Source organism: Papilio machaon, chromosome 7, assembly GCF_912999745.1.
Source record: "Papilio machaon chromosome 7, ilPapMach1.1, whole genome shotgun sequence".
NCBI lineage: Eukaryota > Metazoa > Arthropoda > Insecta > Lepidoptera > Papilionidae > Papilio > Papilio machaon.
This window is the reverse complement of record NC_059992.1, coordinates 5848646-5875261: the sequence shown is the minus strand read 5'-3', so window position 1 is coordinate 5875261 and position 26616 is coordinate 5848646. Positions and strand designations below refer to the sequence as shown.

Here is a 26616-nt window from a genome sequence, read left to right as displayed (position 1 = left end):
ACCTTAAAAACGACTATATTATTAAAACATAAAAAATACATCACTCATAATATTTATTCAAAATCGCGCACTTATCGATAGTTACGATAACATCCCTTCACGACGTGTGTCTCGTGCGTTTACTTTGAAGGAACTAAAAGCGAAAGTCGCCGGCTCGTGTTGACCCTCGCCTTACGTAGGGTCCCCTCTTGCGGACGTCTCGGATTCCGACGATGTTACAAACGCATTAATGACTTCATTAATGTGACTCCACCAATGTGAATTACCGATTTTGACGTCACTTAAAGATACGCTTTATTTTAGAAGCATCATTAGCCGAATGGTTAAGAGTACGGACTCCCGATCTAGGACTCGTGAGTTCGAATCCCGCCATCTGACTATATTCGTGAATCATATAACACAAGCTTTTTCAAGCTTACCTGGAATCTTTATAAGAAATATTAGTTAACGGATCAAAAATCTACTACTTATTTAAAAAAAAAACTCAATGATTCCCAGATATTACCCTCAAGCTGTATATTACCATGATGTACTGCAGGTCGAGCGTTATATCCAATTTGAAGCTGGAAACTTAGATAAATAATTCGCCCATGAATCTATTTCTTTAGGCTAATATAATTTATTCGAAATTAATAGCCTATGTAGTCACCTGGTTTAACTGATCTGTCGTAGTCTTATAAACCAGAATCAAAATTCCTTAGTAAATATTCCAATAGCAATTAGTAATAGAGTCGCATTCCATTTTATTACTAAAAACTTAAATTTCCCACTTATAAATATACACCTTGCCAATTTAAAAAAAAAATTGACTTTCGAATTTCGAATAAAAAGTGTTTGGTTATAAAATTATATTCTATAGTTTGAAAAATAGGTTTTTTCAAAACTTCAAAAAGACATGATAGTTTATTTTATTAAACTGTTACTGTATTTTTTTACGTGTGACATGATTGACAGTAAATTCTTTTTCTTTCTTTCTAAACTGGCAATTTGATGTTCGTTATAATCAAAGTTATAGTTTACTAGCTGTCGCCCGCGACTCCGTCCGCGCGCAGTTAAAAAAAAAAAACAAAATGAAAAATAGATGTTGGCCGATTCTCAGACCTACTGAATATGCTCACAAAATTTCATGAGAATCGTTCAAGCCGTTTCGAAGGAGTACGGTGACGAACATTGTGACACGAGAATTTTATATATAAGATTTACATAAACTGGGAAATACCCAAGAGTCGGCTTAAAATAATATTTAAAATTCGAAAGTACCTAGAAGGAAAACAGGTATCATTATACTTAGCCAGATTTTACGTAACCTCAGTGCGGTCACTTTACCTAAAGCGAGACGTAAATTTAATACTTTATGTATCTTATGCCTACTTTACATTTTGCTGCTATTTGTCAAAATCTGAGGTAAACGTTCAGCACTTTGGATAACAATGACTAGCTCGGGCTAAAAAGAGTAAACATGAGAATTCAGAGTTACAAAAAATGGAACTAAAATGTAAACAAAATTGTTTGATGCAATTGAATAGATAATAAATATATGCAAGTAGGTCACTTTAGTTGTTGTGTAAATTATAGGATTGGAAATGAATAGTGAAAAACACACTATTGTGTGTAAAAAAGGAAAATAATCTTACTAATTAAAACTGTCTAAAAATAGTTGTTGCCTCATAAGAAAGTATAGCGTAATCTATTGCTTTTTTTTATTTTTTTTTATTAATAAATTTAACCAACTTAGTGATTCGACATTACAATATTTGCATACTGGAGATAACCTAAAAATACATTGAATATAATTACGTAACTGTTTTAATGAAAACAGCATATGGATACATTACAAAACATCGAAGGATAGCACAGTGTTGCAATAACGCCAACCGTCAACAACCTCTGGTTACCCAACTCACGGATGTCCGAAGATATAGCGTCTTGAAAATTAGTGGCTTGCTGTCAAATGCATGTTTCATGTACTGAAGTTTGTAATTTAGAATTATTGTATAAGGTGTTTAAAGTAAGTTTCACTATGTCTATTTTTGGTCGTACTATCAAACGAATTAAAAAGGAACTCAATTTCCATAATGATCCTTAATAATATTCTATTACTGTTTAGCGTTAAGTAACTTAACATTGTAAAAAGCTTGACTTACTTTAGACTTTAGAGCGATTACTTAAATACTGGTAATTTGTCTTAATGAATTTCATAAAAACTGTTGTACAATATTAGTTGTTAATAATAATAATACAATTGTGAATAATAATGTAGAAATGCTATCATTGACATGCAAATAACAAAATAAGGATAATCTATATCTATAGTTTGCTGATTTGATACATTCTTAAACATGACAATAAGTGTACTTCTCCCTATTCATATGTATTAAATCTTTTTAGAACTTTTTTGGTTACAAAATAATACGTAAATGGTGACTTCATTCTTACAACCAGATTTTAATATTACATAGTAATTATAGTTCATGTCAGCACATACGGAAACCACAAGGTCTACAGGTTTAATATATCCAATCGAAATGCGGAACAGGGTATCTAAATTAATTCAACTTATTTAACCAGTAGCTCTAATTTTTAGCCGACTTCAAAAAGAAGGAGGTTATCAATTCGACTGTATTTTTTTTTTATGTGTGTTACCGCGAAACTCCGCCCCTGGTGTTCCGATTTTGATGAAAAATATTTTAATCGAAAGGAAGTGCTTGCAGGTGGGTCCTATTTTTTTGTTTTTTTTTTTTTAAATAACTAGAAGACTAGTAGATTTTGAATATAGCTTCAAAATTTGTTGCGAAAATTAGGGACATTTTTAATTCGATAAAGTTTTGCGATTGTAAACAAAAAAAAATGGAAATTGTTCTTGACAAGTAAATAACAGAAAATACAATTAAATATTATATGTTAAGAGCCAGTGTCGTTTTTGAATAATCAGACCAACTGAAATAACCCGGTCATATTAAATATTGAAACTATAATATTTCTGTTGAAAGAAAAACATGTTTCTATAAAAAACATTTAACCCTTTCAGAAAAATCCTTTCTTAGTACTTGGCTACGAAGTTATAATAACATGTGTAAGATTGCACTCCTCTATTCTGGTCTATTAGTTTTTTAGTCTGTGCATTCACATATTAGATAATATTTATAATAATTAAAAGCAGCAGATAGATCTGTAAAGCTAAAACAAGATAGTCAGTTTTAGAGGTCATTCCTATAAAGTTCTGTTAATTAAAAACTGTTAAGTTACGATTTTAACAGTTTTTAATGAGAAGAGATAGGGACAGGCGAAAAAGGTTGGAGGAGGCCTATACTCAGAAAGGGGTCCAAATACTGGAAAAAAAAGGCAAAATAAAAATGAAAGTTAAAAACCAGTCAGGCAGTTAATGAAAATAACTATCTAAAAATTATTCTAGAACCTGAAGTTAATAATTTATATACACACGTTGCAATATAAAGAGCGAACTACTTTCTTTCAGGTTTTTTGAAAAATTATCTTTCACGTGGACGAAGTCGTCATTGCTGGCCAGTGAAAATTACGACTTTTACATCTGTGGCTTGTTAAATAAGTACTTAAAGGTTTTAATAGGTAACTCTACCATCTACAACTCAGTGTAAGATCCTTTTTGACACACCATTTCGACGAATATGGCGAAAAATCCATAGTTGCTAGCTTTAATTTTTTTTTTCAAATATGGAAACAATGAGGACTTTTCAGGCCTTACGTACTCGTATAATGGTGTTCCAAACATTCCTATCAATTTTCTGCACTATTCGAATTATTGTAGCTTCACCCCGTAAATTGCTAAAAATGAAATGGCAGAAAAAAAACTTCTAACATTTCAAGTGATATTTTCTACAAACATACGCTTAAAAGCTATGTCTGTTTAAAATTATTCAACGTTTATGTTTCCTGCAAAAAATATAATGTCAAGGCAAAAAGAACGTACTTGAGTAGCTTAATCCGTGAATAATAAAAAAATCGCAATAACTATTGATAGTAAACAGAAGCAAACTTATAATAATACTGTAACAGGGTAGGTTTTGTAAGTATGGTATACCTACGCGGCGCCTGTTTTTATTATCGAGCAATAAACGCGATGGTCAAAAAAGAGAAACGTTGCATAATAGGGGCATATCTTGCGAAATGAAATGAAAAATATGAAATAAATCGCTGGCAGAAGACACATTTCAACGCGATGAAAGTAGTGGATAAGGGACTTCCGGGAATAGACAACTGTTGCCAGCGTTGAACAACTTTTTCGCTTGGCACAGGTCAAAGAATAGTTCACTGAGGTGACGGCCAACCGTCAGTTATGGCAGAATGGCGAATGCCTCTGCATTAGAAGAAGAAAAATAATGAATTAATCTTGGACATTATCGAAATTGAGCAATAAAGTCGCTTTCGGTGAGAAACGATTGTGAAATATGGGAATTTGTAATTTCTTCTTATGTTTTATGTATGCACTATGATTACTTACAATATGGCTAATTATTTTAACATATCTACTTGGAAAAAAGTTATAAATCGAAATAAAATTTAGCATATACACGTTAATGACAATTTTTTACAAAATAAATGTCATAATTATGATGTGTTTACAAGAATAGAGGTTTTGCTCCCAACATCGATCGCTATTTTACATAAAAATAATAAATGAACAAATAATAAAAAGCAAAGATAATAAATAACAAATGTCATTTTGAGAAACGAGTAAAATTAACATAATTCATTAAAAAACTATATTCCATTCAGTACCCATTTCACTTAACGAACATTCATTTTCATTACTAACAGACTGACGAAAGCATCAAATAATTATATTATTAATATTGTTCGACCTTTACATAGTGTTGTTAAATTATATGAAGCTTGTAAAATATATTGCTTCATCATTTAACACTTGCGTAGTTTTGCAGACATGATAATAGAAGAAGACAAAAGCCAGTGATTTGACAGTTTTTTTTTTAAATGTTCGTAGCTTAATAATGCATATATTTTTCACAGATGTATCGTTATGTTGCCTCGAATAAAATTCCTATTATATGTGTATTCAATCTTCGTGTTAAGATTGACCCTCTTAAATCCTTTCAACTCACTTGAATGATTTAAAACTTGAAAGATTATTAAATGTTTTATTAGCCGACTTCAAAAAGAAGGAGGTTATCAATTCGACTGAATTTTTTTTTTATGTGTGTTATATTTAGATAATGATAATTAAATGTTTATGCAATTTTAGTAATACCCAGGAAATAAATTGTTTATTGTAATTTATTTTCATACGATATTTTCCCTTTCCCTTCAACTTATGCTGAACAATATTTAATATTTCGTTATTTCCGTAATAAAGTGCATAGAGGACTTTCCCTTACGATAGTTTCTGCAAACCATATCCGGATGCAATTTATAGATCGATCGATCACACATGTCCTTTACTTTGTAAGCTTTGGAATTTTCATATAATTTTATAAATAATAGTTTAAATGCCATTGTTAAAAAGTTTTTATTAAATCCACTTTTCATCATCGCCTTCGTAGCTCCTGTTATTCTTGATCGGACCCCGCGCAAAAGGAGGCGCGGAATTCGTGTTGAAGAAATATACACCAGTTATGCTGAAATCAACACATTGTTATAATATTTAATTACAAATATGTAAGTATCAAAAAGGTGACAAAATGCAATATATTGACTTCTTATATTCATAACTAAGATTATATATGTTTGTAGAGTAACATAATAATTTTTATTTAAGATTAACTCTTTGTATTTTACTTCAAACTATGTTAAGAATAATCTTAAAAATAAAAATATTAAGCCATAAAAATTACAATTATAACTGAAGAATTCCCTTTCATAACTGACATCGTTAAGGTCGAGTTCTAGTATTCAAATGTATTCATATCTTATCTATGACATTGAGTTATTACGCACAGAGAAATACATAGAGCAGTGTAGCGATTAATTTTTAAAATATTTTCTTTTGGTTTCATTTTGCCCATTTTCTTCAATTGATACTTTAAACCGAGATATTTAACATAAGGAAACCTTTACAAGAATGTTAGACCATTAGTTATCTTTAGTAATACAAAGTCATCGTTATTAAAAAAAATACATAAGACTAACTTTGGTGGCATGTGCTCGCCGTATAATACATCTTCGTCTGAACTGACTAGCTCGCACCATCCAATCATGTAGGCTATCCAGGAGTAGCATTTCTTTCCGTAGAACCCAACTTTACTGATAATAGACTCACCGAAGTATATTGCAGCTCTTTCATGCTCACATCCCGATACAGCTAAAGATACATGAACTCATAAATAAGTTTCTTAAGAATGTTAAGTATTTACTAGTACTATGAATGACAAAGTGATAGTTTTCTCCTTTAAGCAAATATTTATTGGTTATTATTTACTTAATTAGCTATATTTTTTCTATAATATCTTGGATAAAAATCAAATTTCGTGTAAGTAATTTTAATGACGTATATTCCTAATGTTTAAATATGAAAGTTAACCAAAAGATTAATATCTCAAAAAGGTGTTATTTTATGAATTAAATTAAATTTAAAAGAAAACCGTTTAAGTAGCTTACTGTGGTTTTCATCTGCTTTACAGCCAGGCTGCCGACTACCACCGTTAGCATAAAAATCAGAGTGCCCGCTTATTTCCAATTTCCCCTTCATCAAAGCGTTTGTATGGAGAACATCAACTGACTTCGCATCACTGGGGTCAATCTTTCTTGACACATCAGCCGTGGCAAATAACGGTAGCGCTGGGTCTAATGCTGTTTGTTAAATTTAACTTTTCATATAAAGTTAATAAACTTAGTTACATTATCTAGTTAAATACGGAAATGTAACAAACAATTTCGATTCATAAAACAACAATTAAAAAAAAAACTGAAAGGAATCGTGAAGTAGATCTAAATTAGTCCGAACCATCTTTCTTTAGCTTAGTAGTTAAAAAAAGTTGTTTTATTTTGTTCTAAATGTAAACTGTCGTAACATATATTTAAGAACGTTATTGTCATGTCTATTTTTTCAACTAGAATGAGTTAAATGGCAACATAAAGGTGTTGCTACAGTGGAGATTCGTCGAAAATGACATGCTATCATCCATTAAGATTTTACATACCACTAATCCGTTCCAATTTTCCTGATTTAATGTAACTACCAATGAATCCTGCCACGTGAGCACCTAAACTAAAACCTATAACGTGTATCTTGGACAGCTGTATATTATGGTTAAAGACCATCTCGTCAATAAGCTGTGCAGCGCATTTGCCCACTAGCTCGGTGTTAGTCGCCGCCTGCAGGTAACACGGCTCCAATACAACCGGGTGATAATCTATTGATATTAAGTTGTAGTCACAGCATTCTAAATACGCTGTAAAAACAAGAAATACACAAAACTTTAATGATTTTGACGGTGTATTTTACAAATTCGAATTAAAGAGAAATTGTTGTTTCGTTCTGAATAAATGTGGGAAAAGGAAAGAGCTTTCTACTTCTCCGGAATAATGCATAGGTTATTCCTTTATTATACCGTTTCTTTTAGACATTACGTGAATTTGGCTTAACATCTTATAGGAATATAAATGGTCCATCTCTTTCTTTCTGTCAAATTGAACCCTGTACTGGCACGAAAGAAGAGCTACGAAGTAGTCGCTTATTAAATTGTACAAACAAACAATTATAAATGTACCAAACATAATGATAAAAATAATGTCCGGAAGGAACTGTGTTTGTATCTTGAATACGTTTCAATGATATTACACAAGATCATTAAATACATCCTCTTATAATTTCCTTATCTTTTATTCAAAAAATATAACGTGCCGTATCAAAGTCGCCAATGTTAAAAAAGTTATTACAAGAACAAGTTATTACAAGTTATTAATGCAACAATAATCTATGGATTATTGTTGCATTTAGAATAACTCATTTTAAAGTTTGTTTATATAATATTCATGCTACATAGTATGTACATATCATGTACTCGTACATATGTACATACTATTTCTTTATTTTATATTTACACCTCAAATCAACGAGTGTGTGTGGCCCGCGTGCTATCCAATCAGTGTTTTTCGACTCTAAGTTAAGTAACTTAGATACACACACATTTATTTGGTATTTTATTTCAACTGCGTATAACTTATCTTGTAGGCGTCACTTTCTCCCCACCTAATGTTCAACTAATTTGAACTACGGGCCAAAATTAGTTTTTTATGTAAATAATGTCTACGGCCATGCGGGCCCCAAATAGAGCAATAGGCCACTTATTCTATACCTGGCCTAATTTGTGGGTTTGGAGCGAAATCTTTGTGACCCGTGTAGCCGTGGATAATAATCTTGATCTTCGCATTCGGGACCCACGGGGCCTTGTCAATAGATGTAGGATCAGCGAATCTTAATTGGTGTGGCTCGTCTTTATTTGCTCTGAAAAAATAAAATATTTAGTGCCTTCAAAAGTGGTCTGAAGAGGCATTTATGGAAATTATTGTGTACTCTCTTTTGACTCATACGCAAATCATGGTAAGAGTCCTTTAGTACAGGAAATTCTACTCTAATGAATACAATTGTGGGAATACTTTTCTAAGTTTTACAACCTAAGAATAGTAATTAAAAATAAAACTAACATTTACCTTGTGTACAACCAAAAAGTTACATTTTCGTTTGGACAATCTAATGGAGGAGTTATACAATTGTCTGCAGGTAAAGAATTGCAATAACCTAAAAATCCAAAACAATAATTTAATTAGTATTTTCTCTTCGTTTTTGATAAACTCAAAAACAACTAAAGTAATAAAATTGTTAAGCTAGTTGAAATGTTTTCAGCCGACGATTAATTTTTGAGATTAGATTAGAATTTGTAAGCATGTATATGTACGTATGTAAATATGTGGAGGCTCAGGAGCCTAACCAATTTAGGGGTGACTAGGCCATAGTCAACTGACCCAGAGCGGTTTGATTGACGGGTTCTTTACTTTTATTAAATAACTAGTTTTGATTTGTCGTAGCCCAACGAGCAATGTGTGGTGTATGTAGTTCAGATTGCTCTTAAAAGAAGAATACAAAGAGAAAAAAGAGACATCCAAACTGAAATAAGAACTTATAACTTTGATGAATTTTTTTAACAAATGTAATTTTTTTAAAATCGAAAAAATACTTTTATTTTTAAATTGGATTTAATCGACATTTCCAACATTTTTTTTAAACTGTGGTTAGGTTAGTATTTAAATTTTTACAAAAATATTCAAACTATCTGTCTTTTTATCTATTCACATTCAAATTAAAATATTAGCTCAGTTACATTCATTACCCTTGACTAATTTTTATAAAACTTTCTAATTTATTGTTCGTATGTACATATATTGGTGTTAATTATATTAATTACTATCTGTCGCCTGCTACTCCGTCCTCGCGGAATTAAAAAACAACGTAATAAGTATTTGCCTTATGTTCTTCCAAATTTTGTTCTACATCTGTGCCTAATTTCGTCAAGATCCCTCTAACCGTTCCGGAGATACCTTCAATCAAACATCCATCCATCTATCCAAACATTTATTTATAATATTAGTAAGATTTATATTTATAGATAGGACTCGCCGATATAATTTACTATGTAATTTGCATTGAATATAATACTTGCAATAAATAAATAATTCATTATTTTCAGGTGTCGAAGAGGCTTTTTGCTTATTATTACAATATTGTAAAGTGTTATTTTACATACTAGAGTAAATTATAAACTATTTTTACGAATTTAACAGAAGAAAATCGTTACTTTGATCAGTACAATAAATTATGGAAAAAAGGTACTGAAATAATATAAGTACTAATATATGAATTTAATTTGAAATACTTAATGTAAAAACAAAAGATGGTTATCCTCTAAATTTTGTTAATGAAAAAATGTCATTTGAAATATAAATAGCAATTTTAATACGAGTATATTGTCATAAGGTGATAGAGTTAGCGGCCACCTGAAACAGCCGAAAATAGCGAAGGGACCGCTGCCCATAGATATCCGTAATTGCAGATGCGTTGCCTACATGTAATCGACGGAAGAGGAGACGCACATAAAAAGGATATATCCCCTACCTATGCGCACCCTCCCCCGTCATATCAACTTTCCTTTCCCATCCTTCCCTTATAAGAAAAGGGTGGAAATATAAAGATTTAACCCATGAGAGAAAATTGAAAAATATTTTTACGGAAATATTATAACCATAACGTTTTACACTATAATAACTTTACAGTTTAATTTATTCAAACAATTATTTTATTTTAATTGAATTGCGAATCTAATGTATTTCAAGACTGGACTAAAAATTTATTTGAATTTTTCTTTTGTTAGCTAAAATAAATCAGTGTGAGTATAAATATATCGCAGTTATATTAGAAATAATTCGGTTTACTTTTAAAATTTGTTAGAGTTTATAAATTATATACTGTTCAAATAATTAAATATTAAATTAATATTATTTATGTTATTAAATTAATTTAATACTTACAAGATTATGCTATTTCATATGTAATAAAAGACAATACTTACTCAAAAGAAAATAAATATTCACGAATGACAATAGTAAATTGGAAAGCGATTTGAAAATTGTCATATTGTATAGGCAAAAAATTTGAAAACAAATACAAAAAAAAATGCGATGACTTTTTGTGTAATTCACAGGTTCGTTTGACTTAAGGGTACTGTTTAGACTGCGTTAGCACTTTAGTTGGTAATTATCAACAGCACTGGGCCATATTAGGTTTGTGTACAACGACCGCGACTCGTCAATACCATAAAATTACCTACGTATATGTAACATTGGCTTAATTTCATTTCCTGCATACCTTGAATAGCTTGGCTATAAAATGATGATAGATAAATAAACATGAAGAGTTATGACCTGGAGAAATAGATAGTGTCGACCTTTCTATTACGATTCTTCTGGAATTTTCGTTTCTTTTTAGTGCCAATAAATAAAAAACCTTATATAGTTAATAACTACAATGATATTTTTCACCTTTTCTTTCATTTTTTTTATTTAATATACTGCAAAAAAGATTAACAAAATTTAATGAAACTAAAATTTACTAAAGCAAACAGACTGGCACAACCGAGGCTTAAAAGAGATATTATTTTTTATACTAGGCTAATTTTTATACCAGGTATGTCTATAGGTCAAATATTTTTTTATATTTAACAAAAAACATATTCACTCTATGGTAACTTTGTGCCAAATTATGTATTATGTAAATGTGTAAAAAATAAAAATGCTTTTCTGCATTCTTATCATTGCTATTATTTTTTACGTTTTTTTTTTAAATAATTGCTGGCTCTAGATAATAAGAGATGTAACCATTACTGTGAACATCCATGTTAAGACCTTGACAAATATTACTGAGTACCAACTTAGTACAAAGGTAGACCTTTCTTACTTGCTATATGGAAGTGTTAGGAAGTTACCGGTGTAATGTCGAAAAGAAAAGTCATTTCTTCATTTAATTAATTTAATATTCACATATTGTAAAATCAGTCAGTTCTTTTGAACAGAATACACATTTGGCACTTTGTTCACTAATTAATATGGCTTATTACAATTATTATTTATAAAGAATGGACAATTTGAATAGTAATTTTACATAAAATTTCAGTCGGAGTATTTAAGAACATAAATAAACATGAAATTAAAAGAAGTTTTATCGCACATTTCCAGTGCCGAAATAAGTGTTATGCCCAGTTTACATTATTCCAATACAATTGCAAATTTAAGCCTACACTGGACTGGAATAATCTAAACTTAGTATTATTTTCTTTTTTTCAATGGGAATGTAATGTTTGTATATTTGTTTCGGCATCTGAAATCCTGAGTCAAAATATTACAGTTTTTTTTAAAGAATTGCAACCCTGTTTTGTTCGATTTATAAAATTTAGAGTGAAATTTATTTTATTATTTGTGTAAATAATAAAATCATGACTTAAGACAAATTTTGATACTGAATTGTACAAAATTCGTTAATTTTAAATTAGGCTCACATTTAAGTTTTAAATTTTACATTTAATACATTTTGCCTTTCAAATTGATTTATAGAACATATTTAAACATTTATGTACATTTTTTGTAAATGTGTAACGAAAATTGAGAGCAAATATCGTAACTTACTAAATTCTTAATCAAAGCTATCTACAAATTAACATAACATATATTTACAATTATATAATCTAGGTCGAACTATACTATATCCCAGTTACGTAAAATAGCAAAATATGGCAAGAAAATTGAATCTACCAAGACCTTGATACAAGATCTCAACAAAAAATTTACATCAGTATTATGTAAACATATTTACAATTTTATTTAACATTAATTTAGACATATTCTTCCGAAGGCTTTGGAGTACCATTCGGAAGTCTTAACGAGGAAGACATTCGACCATTGACGGCGTCTGGTAATTCGGCTATATCTTTAAAAACACCTATCATGCTTTCAAAATTTGGACCCCAATTTAGAAAGTAATCCCACCCTAAAGTTGCTGGTGCAGGAGATCCATTTGCTTGTCTATACAATGCGGCACTTACATGTGGATTCAGATCGTCGTCCGAAGCAACCAACGTACTCAGAGAACCTCGAAACGAAGAATCAAAGCTCTCATAAGGTGGAGGTAAAATGGGTTTCTTATTATTATTTCCACTATTAACATTCTGTCTTCTTACATCCTCAGGTTTATCCGCGCTTATACTATTATTATCATACTCTATTTCTGAACATGTAAAACTATCATTTCCACTTTCGTCATCTGATCCAGTGGAACTTCTGTTGTCGACCGGTGGTGAGTGATGTCTGTGCGACATGTGATGACTTACTCCACCCCCTCTTGGGGCCTCGCTGGAACTCGATACCGCATCTAATGTCGAAACTAGACTAGAGGTTCGTTGTCTGGCATTCATTCTTTCAATTTCCTCTGCGGTCAATCCCACTGCACCAGGCCCTACTGAAACTACTTGAGGAACCTGAGGCGCAGCGCTTGGGGTCTTTCTACCAGCAGAAGAACTTTGTCCACTTAATTGAGACATAACTGGACTATTGAGACTTCTTTCACTATTACTATGTAATGCATCTTTTCCTACGCCTCCCGAACTTGAAGTCGTTGCTAACAAAGCACTTTGTAAAGGTTTTCCAGAAATATCGTGTAAAGTTAGGATTCTTGGTTGTTGACTAAGCTCACTACTAGGTGATAATCGAGCTAATGGAGTGGTTTGATGTTGCCTTGGTTGTGGAGGTGGTTGAGATGCTTGAGGTAAAACTCTAGGAGGATACCCACTTGGGTGATGTGGAGAATGCCTGTGTTGTGGTGTTTGATGTTTGTGATGGTACCCTGCTATCGGCGGTGGTGTTGCTTTATATTTGCGAACACCGGGGGCTTCTCGGAATCCTTTGTAGTGGTAAACAATATCAATATCGGATGGTGCTATCGAACTTGCGTTTTCAAGATCGTAGTGCTCGGGTATTTCTGAATTAAGGTCCAAACCACTAGGATGATCATGAGTATGATGAGAAGTATTTGTCGAAGGCGGTGGAGGCGGGTGATGATCTTCTCTTAGAGCTGGACTTTTTCCTACCACCTCTCTTTCGATAATATCAGGTCTTTGAGGTCTCGGTGGATCTATGTTCATTATTTCACGATCTTTATATTTCTTAGATAATAATTCAGGGCCAACGATATGACCCACGTTTCTCATAATATCTGCATTTTCAGACATGTAACTATTCAAACTTGTTTCATTGTTATGCATATTTCGATTCATAATGCTGTCATTAGTCCCAGCAATCAAATTCGGTGCATTTAACATAGCGGGACCACCATTTTGCTTAGTATGGACTATGTTAGTTTTGCTTCCTGAAGTGTTACCCTTTTCTTTTTTCTGCTTCCGAAGTCGATATACAATAAACGATATCGAAATTGCTACAATTAATATAATGAAAAACACTATAACAAGCGTTATGCCAATATTCAATGGATTTGGATTTTGAGCTATGCCGGCACCGAAAGTGCTATGGCATCCAGGTATTATTTTCCCTTTACGAATAACTTCATTGAAAATACTTCCGTTGCCATTAAAAGGTTGAAGTTCATTATTGATACTAAAATTTGCCAAGCATCCTTCAAATTTATTATTGTTCGATATCCATTCCGCTTTGACACCCCCTAAAGATATTATTGTTAAATAGGGATCTAAGAAATCGTGCACTCCAGCTGCATCAAGCTCTTCACCCACGTTTTTGTCATCAACAATCAAACGAATACTTCTTCCGTGAGAATATATGGTAATATTGTGCCAATTACCGTCAGATACATCTTGCTGGTCGACTTGAGTCATGTTGACTACTACGTTTTGTTTTGACGTGTAACTAATTTTTCCTTCATTCAATTCAATTATAGTATAATACTTGTCAGTTGCTGCATAAAAAAGTACACCTTCTTTTCTATTAGTTTTGAAAAAGAAAGTCAAAATTTTAGCTGGATTATTTACTTTTGTTACAGGTTTTCCAATATTTTTTCCACTCTTTCTTTCCCAGCTTGTGCTTCCACCATAAAAGGACTCTAGTAATTGCATTCTTCGATGCTTTTCAGATATAAAATATGTAATGTAAGCATTTTCGCTTACAGAGATAGGCATTAGAGCAGAGTTACAGTTAGGTGAAATGAGATCTTTTTCACATTTGCACTTGTTTGTCTTCCATCTATCCAAGCACTCGCCGGAATCACAAATGTCCTTTTTATAACAAGTTCCTTTTTCTGTACGATCACAATTTGCTTCCACACCCCGTGCTTTGAGTGGATTGGTTAAATTTAGAAATCGTCCATTGATGGAAATGCTGTGCATGCATCCAACAAAATCATCAGAATGAATTTGTCCGGGACGTTCCAGGACAGGATCTGCTTTATGTAATCCGCCAATGAGTAGCGGCTCGTTGTTGAAGTTTAACGTTCTGCAAAAACAATGAAAAAAGTTATAAGCGTATATAGGCATCAATAACTCTGTCAAACGCAATTAGGAGGTAAAACCATTATTTATTAATATTTAGACACAGAATGCATTCTTGAATTATGCTTAAGGGTTTGTAATAAAAAAGTATCAACAATTTTAATAAGATTGAATAAAGTCAACATACCCTGCCTGTCCAGTATCATCGTCGTAACATGAACTATCGCCAGGTTCGCATTCCATACAAACATCGCCGTGGTCAGTACACGAGGTCACACTCAGAGATATCACACGGCCGTTTCTGGTAGCAGTTAATTTATGCCATTTGCCATCAGCGGTATTCACTTCGGAATCCATAATAGATACAGAAGTTATTGATGTTCTTGCACCTCCAAAGGAAAATATTGGTTTTCCGCCTAACAATTCAATCGCTATAAAATCTGACCTTCCTCCAGTTTGGGCACCATAATTATACAACAATAATGCATCAGGCTTTGTAGTCGCAAATATTATAGTTATATCATTGGTCGATGCGTCGAGAGCTGGGAATTGCATATATGATAATTCACCAAAACCATAAGTAGAGCTTTCACAATGTGTTCCATATCGGCCATTAGTACAACTGCATTTATACCCTGGCTTCAAGCTAATGCAAATACCTCCATGCATACACGGATTAGGTCTACATGAGTCCACAAGAGCCTCACACTGATCTCCACGATAACCAGGGCGACATAAACAAAAGAACGAATTTCTATCTGAACTTTCTTTACACGATCCTCCATTTTTACAAGGATTGCTGCTACAAACGTCATCTCGTTCAAATTGGCATGTTTTACCTTCTCGGCGCGGAGGACAAGAGCACACAAAGTCATGACCTTGCTTTCTACATTGACCTCCGTAATTACAAGGATTAGGCGAGCAAGGATCTTGTCTTTTTTCACAGTTGGTTCCCATAAATCTGTCAGTACAATGACATGTATACTCATGACGTACGAGAGGAGATGAAAGTATAAGAGTCGAACTTTCGATAATCCGTACCTCATCTAACACCCTAATTCCATCTGTACAAACACCATCATTAAGGCAGTGTTGTGTTGCACAAGGGTAATAGGATACAATAACTGACGTTTTCAAGACCTTGCTTAATTCAAATTCTTTTGATTTAACGTAATTCTCTGTATTTTCTCGTTTCCAAATTGTCTTATTACCCTTAACAGCTACTGTTAAATCTAGTCCGTCTTTTTCTTGATTTATACTGTATAAATAGGCACTTTCGTCTTTCTTTAGTCCATTTTTCAAAACTTCTAATAAATTGCGATAATAATGTGTAAGAAAATCAGCTGCAGTCATATTTATTATTCTCATTGTTATTGATTGTTCAACTGTTGCATTATCAAACGAAAAGTATTCAACGCTAACAGATGACGTAACATCTTTGTGAATTCCATCATTGCCCGAAACAGAAAATGAATACCCTTGTCCTGGTCTGACTGCGTTAGTGTAAAGATCGCAACCCTTACGAATATTAAATAATGTGAGAGTATTTTCAGTAGTAGAATCTTTTATGATTTTGCATTTATAATCTCCAACAATATCAGGATCATTCGGTTTAACGTCTGCAATCTTTCCGGTCGGAACCTTGTTATTAAATGCATAAACAAGAACATGGGCAGACCTAGATGATGGTGGATTATCGTTTCTATCCAAAACTTTTATAAATATTGTATAGCTTGATTTCATTACTGGAGTGCCGCTGTCTTCAATTTGTATGATTATTTCTAACTGTGGAGTTAATTCTCTGTCTATCTTTTTAGTAGTTAGTAGTACCCCTGAGTGCTTGTGGACTTTTACATAATTTTGATGTTGACCTCCAATTATAGAGTAAGAGAATGGAGCTCCATTTGGAGGAAGATCTGGATCTTTAGCAGTAAGTGTAGTAATACTGGTACTTGGAGGCTCATTTTCATATACAGCTCCATTGAAATTTGCCACATCAAACAATGGACCATTGTCATTTATATCAGTAATTGTTACTTTAACAGTCGTTGTGCCCGTTTGCGGTGGTATACCAGTATCAATCGCACCTACTATAAGTGAGTATGTTGGTATTGTCTCGCGATCTAGTTGCCGCGATACTTCTATTTCACCACTTTGTGGATCTATTCTAAAATCTTGATTTGTGTTACCGCCAATAAGAGAATAACTGAACTGATTATTTTGTGGACGTACATCTTTATCTACTGCTTTAACTTGGACTACCTTTTGACCAACACTCGCTGATTCAGATATTGTGGCTTCATAGTAATTTCTCAAAAATTCGGGAGGATCGTTTCCGTCTTGTATCGATATTATAACTTGAGCTTCATCTGTATCATTACCATGAATACCACCATAGTTTTTGGCGAGTACGGTCAAAACAACTCTGTTTTGTGTTTCTCTGTCTAAGTAACGTGCTACCCTTATTACTCCAGTTTGCGAATTTACATTGAATCCCTTATCGTTACTGGAGCCAACAAACAAATAATAAATTATGCCATCATCGCCGCTGTCCTGATCTGTAGCTTGAATTGTACCAACATTTGTGCCAACCTCAGCTGACTCAGAAACATCGAAATGAAATGCTGGCTGAATAAATTTCGGATAAAATTCATTTACACCTGTAATGTGTACTACTACTTCAGTCATGCTGCGCATTACCGAGTCCGGGTTTTCAGCAACAATCTCCAGTTTGTACGAGGTTTTTTCTTCATAATCAAAAATTGCTTTAGAAAATATTTTGCCAGTGTTTACATCGATGTGAAATAGAGATGACATTTCATTTTTGATACGGTATTTGATAATGGAATTTTTCGGTGAGTCAATATCAACGGCTATTACCTTGAAGATAAAACTATTTACTGGTGAATTTTCTGCTAAATATGCTTCATAATGTGATTGATTGAACTGTGGTGCATTATCATTTATATCTGTCAATATTATTGTAACAGTCGCAGTTGTCTCTTTTGGCTTAAAACCTAGATCAATGGCGGTTATGTTGAGACGATATTCTTGAATTTCATCATAATCCAAAGGTCGAAGTATACTAATGGTACCTAAAAATGGATCAACTTGAAATTCTTTTCCGATATTACCCGAAGAGATAGCGTATCTAATTATACCATTGGGCCCTTCATCTTCATCGTTAGCTTTTAATGTTAGTATGGAAGAACCAATGGGTTCGTTTTCAGGAACGATTACTTGATAACTGAGTGCTGTAAATTTAGGGCTGTGAATATTTTCTCCAGTTACCACAAATGTTATTATTGTTTCGTCGGATTGGGGTGGTATTCCTCTATCAACGGCTTTGATTTTCAATTCATAATATTGTCCAATAGAGTAAAATTGTTTGTTTACATAAATCCATCCATCTTTTTTATCAATTGTAAAGAAGGATGTGCCATTACCACCTGTCATAAAGTATTCTATTTCTGCATTTATTCCGAAGTCCATGGTATCTTCTGCTGTTAACTGTATTATTTTTTCTCCTAGAGTGGCATCTAGTGGTACGGGTACAAATTTTTCATGTTCAACAAATTTCGGTTTATTATTGTTAGCATCTACAACATTGATTGTAACTAAACATTCTGATGACATAGGCGGTTTGCCGTTATCAGTTGCTACAACAATAACTGAATAAGTATTTTCAGGTGATAAGTTTATTAAAGTTCTTTTGTAGTTCATCATAAACTTGCTCAAAATTTCACCTGTGGCTGGATCAATTGTAAACAAATCAGAAGTTTGTTGTAAGGAATATGAGATGATTGAGTTAGGTCCTTGCTTATCTTTATCGGTAGCAATAACTTGTCCCACAAAGCTGTTTTTATTTTGTAACTCAGGGAAGTTAAAACTATAGTAGGAATATTCAAACTCTGGAGCGTTATCATTCTGATCTTGTATTGTAATGGTCAGCGGTGTCTCGGATCTCCAAGCTCCATCAATCGCAGCAACTTTAAGAATGTATTCATCTTGCAATTCTCTATCTAACGGTCTTGCGACTGTTACATTACCACTTATTGGATCAATAAGAAATTTTTCCCCAGGATTTTCTACAAAACTATAAGTAGCATTAGCATTTGGTCCTGTATCTAGATCGGAACTTGTTACTCTTATCACAAAAGAACCTATTTCTGCGTTTTCAGTCACGTTAACACTAAATAATCGCGTGAATCTCGGTGGATTATCATTTTTGTCCATAACAGTTACTAGCACAGTAGAGGTACCAATTAATTGAGGCACTCCATGGTCAACAGCTTCTACTAGAATTTCATAAAAAGGTATAGATTCTCTATCCAAACCTATATTGGTAGAAATTTCTCCACTTTCTGAGTCAATTTTAAATGTTTCTTCGTAATCGTTGACAAGTCTGTAAGATATTCTTCCATTTTCGTTAGAGTCATCATCGTGTGCTTCTATTTTGACCACTAACTGAGGTGGTGATTCTTCTTCAGGAACTGTTGCATTATACAATATATTTTCAATAACAGGTACGTTGTCATTTGCGTCTGTAACTTTTATTTCTATTTCAATAAAAGATTTTAAAGGTGGATTATCAGAGTCTTTAACCTCAAACCAAACTTCATAAAGTGGCATTGTCTCATAGTCGAGTCCTTTACCAGTTATAAACACTTCACCGCTTATTGGTTCTACTTTCAAAGCATCCCCAATGTTACCTCCAGCGACGGCGTACTGTAATAAACTAGTGGGGCCTGTTTTAGGAGACGTAGCAGATAATCGAGTAACTAAAACCCCTTCAGGGGTATTTTCAGAAAAAGTAAATGTAAGCTTATTTGTGACAGAAAATTTCGGAAAATTTTTAACCGATTTTGGTATGAGTACCAAATCAGCTGTACTCTGTCTTGGTGTCATACCACAATCAGCAGCTATTATTATTAAATTTAAAGACGATTTATTAGTTTGTTTAAACTTAGCAAGACTCTCCTTGGCTTTTATCACGCCTGTTTCTTTATTGATGGTAAAAAACTCTTGATGTTCGCCTTTTAAGTCATACAAGATTTTCTTATTGAGACCAATGTCACTGTCTCTCGCCTTGACACCAAATATAAAATCTCCTGGAAGCGTGCGATCAGAAATATATGCTTCATATTCAGACTGTGGGAATATTGGTGTGTTGTCATTTTCATCTTCAACTATAATTGTGACATTAGCTGTAGCTGTCCTGGGATCGGTTGTAGATGAGTCCTGTGCCATAATAATTAAGTAATATATATTCCAATCTTCCCGATCCAAGCTTACATTAGTCGAAATTATCCCTGTTGTCGGATTAATAACAAATCTTTCAGATTTTTCACCTAATAGACTATATCGAATTTTAGCATTATTTCCGATATCCTTATCTATAGCTTTTGGCTCTAGAATTACTGTACCAGCGGGCATATTTTCCTTGACAGTTGTTTTGTAACTTTGTCTTTCGAAATCTGGACTATTATCGTTTACGTCCTGTACAATAATTTTGACTGTCCCAGAACCAGTTAAAGGTGGTGACCCTGAAGTGAAACATTTACATTTATTACTTTTGGTAAATCAATAATAATTCATATTAATTTTGTTCGTACATAAACTTTAGATATAATACACATTCGTTTTACTAACCTGTATCCATGGCAACAAGTGACAATGTATATTCATCCTGAGCTTCCCGGTCTAGAGTTCGCAATAAAGATATTTGTCCGGAGGAGGCATTTATTTTGAATAGATCGGCGTCTCCTTCCTTTATGAAGTAGCGTACTTGGTTATTAAATGGTGGCGAATCTGCATCATAAGCTCGAACTGTAATTATGTACCCTCTGTTCGGAGGTATTATATTTTCCATCACATATGCTAAATATGGAGAATCTAGGAACGTAGGAGGATTGTCATTTATATCCTGAATAGATATGGATAGTTCAGCAGTATCGAATCTAACATCATCTTTAGCACAGTCTTCTGTCCTAATTGTTAGTAAATAACGAGATTTCCTTTCGTAGTTGAGATTTTTCGCCACTCTCACGATACCGGTATCTTCACTTATAGTAAAGTCACGATTTTCGTCACCAGATGCAATCGAATATCTTACTCTTCCATTTAATCCCTCATCAACGTCTGTAGCTGAAACCTGTAACAAGAAAATAAATATTTACTTCATATATTCAAAGCAGTATATAGCGTAATTTGAGGTTTTTATCCTTTCATACTTACTTGCAAAACACTTGCTCCTATACTAGCGTTTTCTGGAACTGATGCACTGTATTGTTTCGGATCGAAAACAGGACTGTTGTCATTTTCATCCATTATTTTGATTAAAATTTTAGTTTTTGTAACGTTAGGCGGATCCCCTCTATCTTTAGCTGTGACTGATAGTGTGTAACTCGACTTTAGTTCCCGATCAAGTTTCCCCGTAGCACGTAAAATGCCATCAACATTTCCTAGAGAGAAGTAACCGTTGATTTCGGAATCTGGTTCCATAAAGTATTCAATGTATCCATTTCTTCCTTCGTCTTTATCGAGAGCTTTTACTGTCATTATCACAGTGTTAAGAGGTATATTTTCGGATACTGTTGTCATGTTAGGACTGACAAATTCCGGAGCCATATCATTCACGTCCTTTAACTGTATTGTAACCTGAAAAAAAATTACACTAGTATGATTAGAAATGTTATGTGGACAAAACTTAGGTCTTCCTTCTTGAACTAGGAACTACCTTTTTGAAGTTCTACACAAAGTATTTGTTTCTTAAAAATGTCGATTTTTATATTAAATTTAAATCAAGTTACTATATCTATACGTATTAATAATCTAAACTAGAAAAGATAAAACAAAAAATAACACCTAACATTTTTTTATACCACTTTAACAATTCTTCGTATTATTCAGTATTAACGATTTTTAGTAAGGTTGCATGAAATGTAACACCAACTTGTAAAAGTAAATATTAAATCAATGCATCGGAATATTACGGACTTGAAAGTTCTCGGAAAGCTCCGATATATATTTACCTGAACTGTGGAAGACAACTGTGGCTCTGGTGGTTTGGCTAAATCTTTCGCCGTAACAATTAAATTGTAAATTGGAATTTTCTCCCTGTCTAACAGTTTACTCGTACGTATTGTCCCGTTGGATGATATTGTAAAGTCTGAGCCGTCATCGCCTGATGTTATGCTATAAATTATTTTTCCATTTAATCCTGAAAATCGAAACACATTTACAATTAAAAATACGATTTGTGTACAAATTGAAAATGACAAAAATCATATGCATATAAAATATCTACATTTAAAAAAATATCTTCTGGTATATATAAATTAGGTACTTACGATATGCAGTCCAATGAGAGCAAAATTAGAATTATACTTTATATTATTTTTTTTTATCATTCTTTAAAAAAAATCTAAGCAAGAAACAATATTTTATTTACCTGAGTCCATATCTGTAGCACTTATTGTCACGACCGACGTTCCCACAGAAACATCCTCTAGAATTTCGTTGGAAAAGCTCATTGGATCAAATATGGGAGCATTGTCGTTCAGATCTATGACATTAATGTATATGGTGACAGTGCCCGATAGAGAAGGATGACCACCGTCTTGTGCTTGGGCTACTAAAATGTAATGCTGTGTCTGGAAATTAATAAAATTAAGCAATTAAACAAGTGATATTTACTATCAAAATTTTATATTGGTCTATAGAGAAATCAAAATAGTGACATAAGTACTATCTAATGGTATTATGAAAATATATACTCGAATCTACTGTACCATATTAAAATAATACATGACCACGAAATGTAGTATAATTTAAATTCAAAATATGAAACTTCACAATAGCAAAATTAAAAAATACGTTCCATCATATCACAATTATTTTAAGCATCAGTAATGTGAAAAATGTCTGTGTACCGACGAATTCTAAAAAAAAATGTGCACGGCATTCAGATTTTCCATATAATAGGTCACCAAAACGTTCCAGCTATGACAAGCTCCCTCATTCGCGGATCGTGGAGCGAGATGGCAATTAAAAAAAACACGCAGTGGTCGTGGAATCCGGCCCATGGATGTTTTGCAGACGGCCGCTTTGTCTGACATTGTTCGGGCCTTAATTTCGATGGCGGATCGAGTGGGCAAATGCCGAATATGATGCGCGACGCGAAAAAACTGTACCGGGATGAAATTAGCAGGTCTCTAGCGACGTACGCGGAATTGGCGGGCGGTCGGGCAACGAGTGTACAGCGAATTGTTTTTACTAATTAACGGAGTCGACTGATTTGATGAGGCGGGCGAGACGATATTCGTTTACACTCCTACCAGTATACCGCTCTTGTGTTTAATTAATTTTTACAAGAGGTTACATTTGTTGACTTTTAAAAGCTCTTATTAATTCTATCAAATTATGGCCAGAACCAATTCAATCTCTATATCTTCATATAGTACTTTTGTAGTCAAAAGTTCAACAAAATTTAATTTTTTCTCGCAAAGCCTCTTCAACCAATAACAGTTTCAAGATCGTCTCCAATTTCATCGTTTTCCAATCTGCGCTACAATTTATTTATCTGTTTTTTATTTCGTACATTCAATAAGTAATTTATAAAACACTTCTAAGCTATTCAATTGATAATGCTATAAAATTTTCGTAATACTTGCTAAAGTCAACGATACAGTAATTCAATCGCGATGTAAATAAGTCTATATCGCTTTAAATTGCATAGACTTTCGCAATTTCTTAGCATAAACTACATAAATAGTATGATGATTCACGACGATGAGGAAATTTTACGACTTGTTATTTTATAGATACATTGATGAGTATTACAATAAGCTAGTTACGGTACCAGCTACAGCAATAACTCGTTAACCGACCTCGAAGGCGTATGTGAAATTTTAATAATGTCCATTCGGTGCGAAAAGGCGAAAAACTCGTAAAACATTTTTTTGCTGCGCGAAATATTAACATTACAACTATGAAACTATTTTAAGATAAAATATGAAGACGTTGTTTACTTACATCTTTTGTAAAGTATTCAAGTTAAAAGGGAAAAAAATATGGGACGAGATGGATATCAGAATTTACAAAAAAAATGCCTTACACGCACACTAACTACATATATTTATCATAGGTGAAAGTATTATTTTGTACTATAAACATTGCTTTCTATTTAAGCTAACGCATGAAATGTTTGAATATGCACTTATTAAACATACACGCAAAAAGGATTGTAATTTGATAAAACGTTCATTATATATAAATTAACCACACTCGTTTGTCTCCTTGAAAGCCGCGGCGACTCGAATAAAAGGTCGTAAAAAGGGTTCGATTATCTCTAATGAATATGATAGACGCCGCAAATCAAAACTCGTTTTATTTCCCATTCTTTAGATGTTCAGACAATTTCTCTTCCCCGCAGAATGAGGCGACCTTCAATATGTGAATATAGGCATTCGTGTATCGGCGTGAGTTCATCCCGCTTACATTAAAAACCCGCTCAAGGGCAACATCGACCCTCGTTTCAGAATTGCGCATCTTACCTACAACATGCAATATTTTACACGGCTCGTAATAAATTCAACATATCCTTATCTTATTTTTTACGCCCAAAAGGCATTCCTGTAAGTGACTCGAATTATATTTTTTTAAAAGTACGGTAATTGTGCTTGTCCTTGGCTCTTTCACTTGAATTAACATAATCTTAAAGATCTTAAGTATAGTGCGTGGCTCTATGGTATACTCAAAATATGTGAGCATACAACACTTGTAATTTTTAATTTTAAATATAAACATCAGGTCCCGAATTATACTTTTCCTTTATCTGGATAATTTTAAATTCAGAAAAAAATATCGTATTGTTTTTATATCCATATATTTTTTCTTAAATTTAGAATTACAGATATCTATATAGAAATGTCGCCACTATTTCTACATATTTGAGTGTAGCGGTTCGTGCATTGTTAATCCTTTCATTTGACCACCTGTGGGGTACTACCTAGTTACTATGTTCCGGGTTTGCAAATGAAAGTGCAAGAAAGTTGCCTTGTAGTCATTCACTAATTATTCAGACTCCTATTCCGCATCCAATTTGAATCGAAATAACTGCATTATATTTCTAGATAAAACAAATGAAACATTTTCCATTAGCAAAACGAATTTAAAATAAAATAAATATACAGTTGAAGAATCGTCTACAGATCTTACTCGTAGATTATTTTTTTAATTTAAAGAAATTAATAGTTTAATAAAGAATTTGGAATGGTATTACGCGTTGCTTGAACGGCTCAGCGGTCAATGATCCCTTTAGATCTATGTTAAGATAATTGTATCAACCGCAATGTACACAGCACACGGTGGAAACAAGAAGTGGACGAAAGCTGTCTGAAAGTACCTACCGCCTCGCTCTATTCATTATACATACGCGTCTGTTCCTACATTGGACATTTAAATAGGTGATGATATTGAAATGACGTCGTATCGTTTATTCAAAACAGGAACATCGTTGAGGAATCTTTCATTCTCTTTAACTAAATCCTATAATAATAAAATAAGAATAATTTTTTTTTTATTTAAATGAATTAGTTGGAACCACAGTACCATCACTTTAGTCTAAATCATGGTTTAACTTAACTTTTATAAAGTAAATTAATAAAATTTATTCGTCAATCAATTAATGGTTGGTTAACTACCAGTCAATTAAAAAATGTGAATTTAGAACAACAAAGTGCTTTTAAACAATTAGGTAAATACCTACATTATTTTCACAGATCATAATAATCTTTAGTTAACATCGGAAACGATGTGCGCGTTGTTCCCATAAATATTTTATTTGTAAATTCGCCGAGCCACATATAGCGTTCAACGTCCCGATCCAATATGCCAAGGTCTAGATAATAAATATATATGAGCTGTTTCAATGAAATATCTTGTTATTGTAATTTTTGTGCAGCCAGAACTGAACTATAAAAAACTATTGTTTTACGGAGATGAAGAAATAATAACTCTATGATCGTTGAATTATTAATATTAAATAATAACTTCGTATCAATGTTACTAAGAAGTTGTTATGTTATTGTTTACCCACTGTACACTTCAGATACAAATTAAGACACGTCAATTTAAATTCTGCTTCGTTTTAATGTTAAATCAATGTTAACCATCAAATTAGTAACATAAATAAACTTACTAATATTACAAATGCCAAAGTTAGATTTAGATGTATGGATAGATAGATATTTGTAAAAAAGTATCTCGGGAATAGGATCTGGATGAAATTTGGCACAGATGTAGAACATAGTCTATAAGAACACATAGGCTACCTATTAGTTTTTTTTAATTCCGCGCGGACAGAATCTCGGCCGAGAGCTAGTATAAAATAAACTTGCAGAGTAAATAAGCCTGGTCTTTAACAGTTATTAAAACTAGTTTCCAGTTCAGATGTCAGTTTTCTTTAGGCTGTTATCGTGATCTCGACATTATAATCTCTAGTAGCTAAGTTAAGTGCAAGACGCAATTTATTACAATAAATAAATGGATACAGTTCTCAATATAAGTTAAATTTAATTTACGGTAATGATAGGGAGTTTAATAATTAGCCCTTAAATTTTCG

At 32.9% G+C, this 26616-nt stretch overlaps 2 protein-coding genes across 2 annotated transcripts in view; both read right to left on the bottom strand.

The window, feature by feature from the left end:
- Nucleotides 1–5494: 5494 nt before the first annotated feature.
- LOC106714917 (inactive pancreatic lipase-related protein 1) lies at nt 5495–10707 on the bottom strand. Its single transcript, XM_014508044.2, has 7 exons — nt 10557–10707; nt 8644–8731; nt 8289–8437; nt 7131–7382; nt 6589–6780; nt 6121–6292; nt 5495–5609 (listed from the first exon to the last, which is right to left on the bottom strand). Exons 1-7 carry the CDS (start codon nt 10618–10620, stop codon nt 5504–5506), a joined length of 1023 nt encoding a protein of 340 aa, XP_014363530.2. The 5' UTR covers nt 10621–10707; the 3' UTR covers nt 5495–5503.
- A 1526-nt stretch (nt 10708–12233) lies between these two features.
- LOC106714965 (cadherin-related tumor suppressor) overlaps nt 12234–26616 on the bottom strand; it is an 86492-nt gene continuing 72109 nt past the window's right edge. Inside the window, exons 4-9 of the mRNA XM_014508114.2 lie at nt 22444–22645; nt 22025–22212; nt 21228–21650; nt 20643–21144; nt 15178–20536; nt 12234–14994 (exon numbers count right to left, since the gene is read on the bottom strand). Coding sequence (XP_014363600.2) covers nt 12372–14994; nt 15178–20536; nt 20643–21144; nt 21228–21650; nt 22025–22212; nt 22444–22645 — 9297 coding nt within the window. The 3' untranslated portion in view covers nt 12234–12371. The remainder of the gene's footprint in view (nt 14995–15177; nt 20537–20642; nt 21145–21227; nt 21651–22024; nt 22213–22443; nt 22646–26616) is intronic.

Bases quoted from the DNA above. Each gene is read 5' to 3' on its own strand.
- LOC106714917 (XM_014508044.2), bottom strand. From the start codon at position 10,620: ATGACAATTTTCAAATCGCTTTCCAATTTACTATTGTCATTCGTGAAT. The intron at 8,732-10,556 runs GTAAGTATTGTC...TTGGATTTTTAG, and splicing joins GAATATTTATTTTCTTTTGA to GTTATTGCAATTCTTTACCT. The intron at 5,610-6,120 runs GTTAGTCTTATG...TGTTGATTTCAG, and splicing joins GGCGAGCACATGCCACCAAA to CATAACTGGTGTATATTTCT.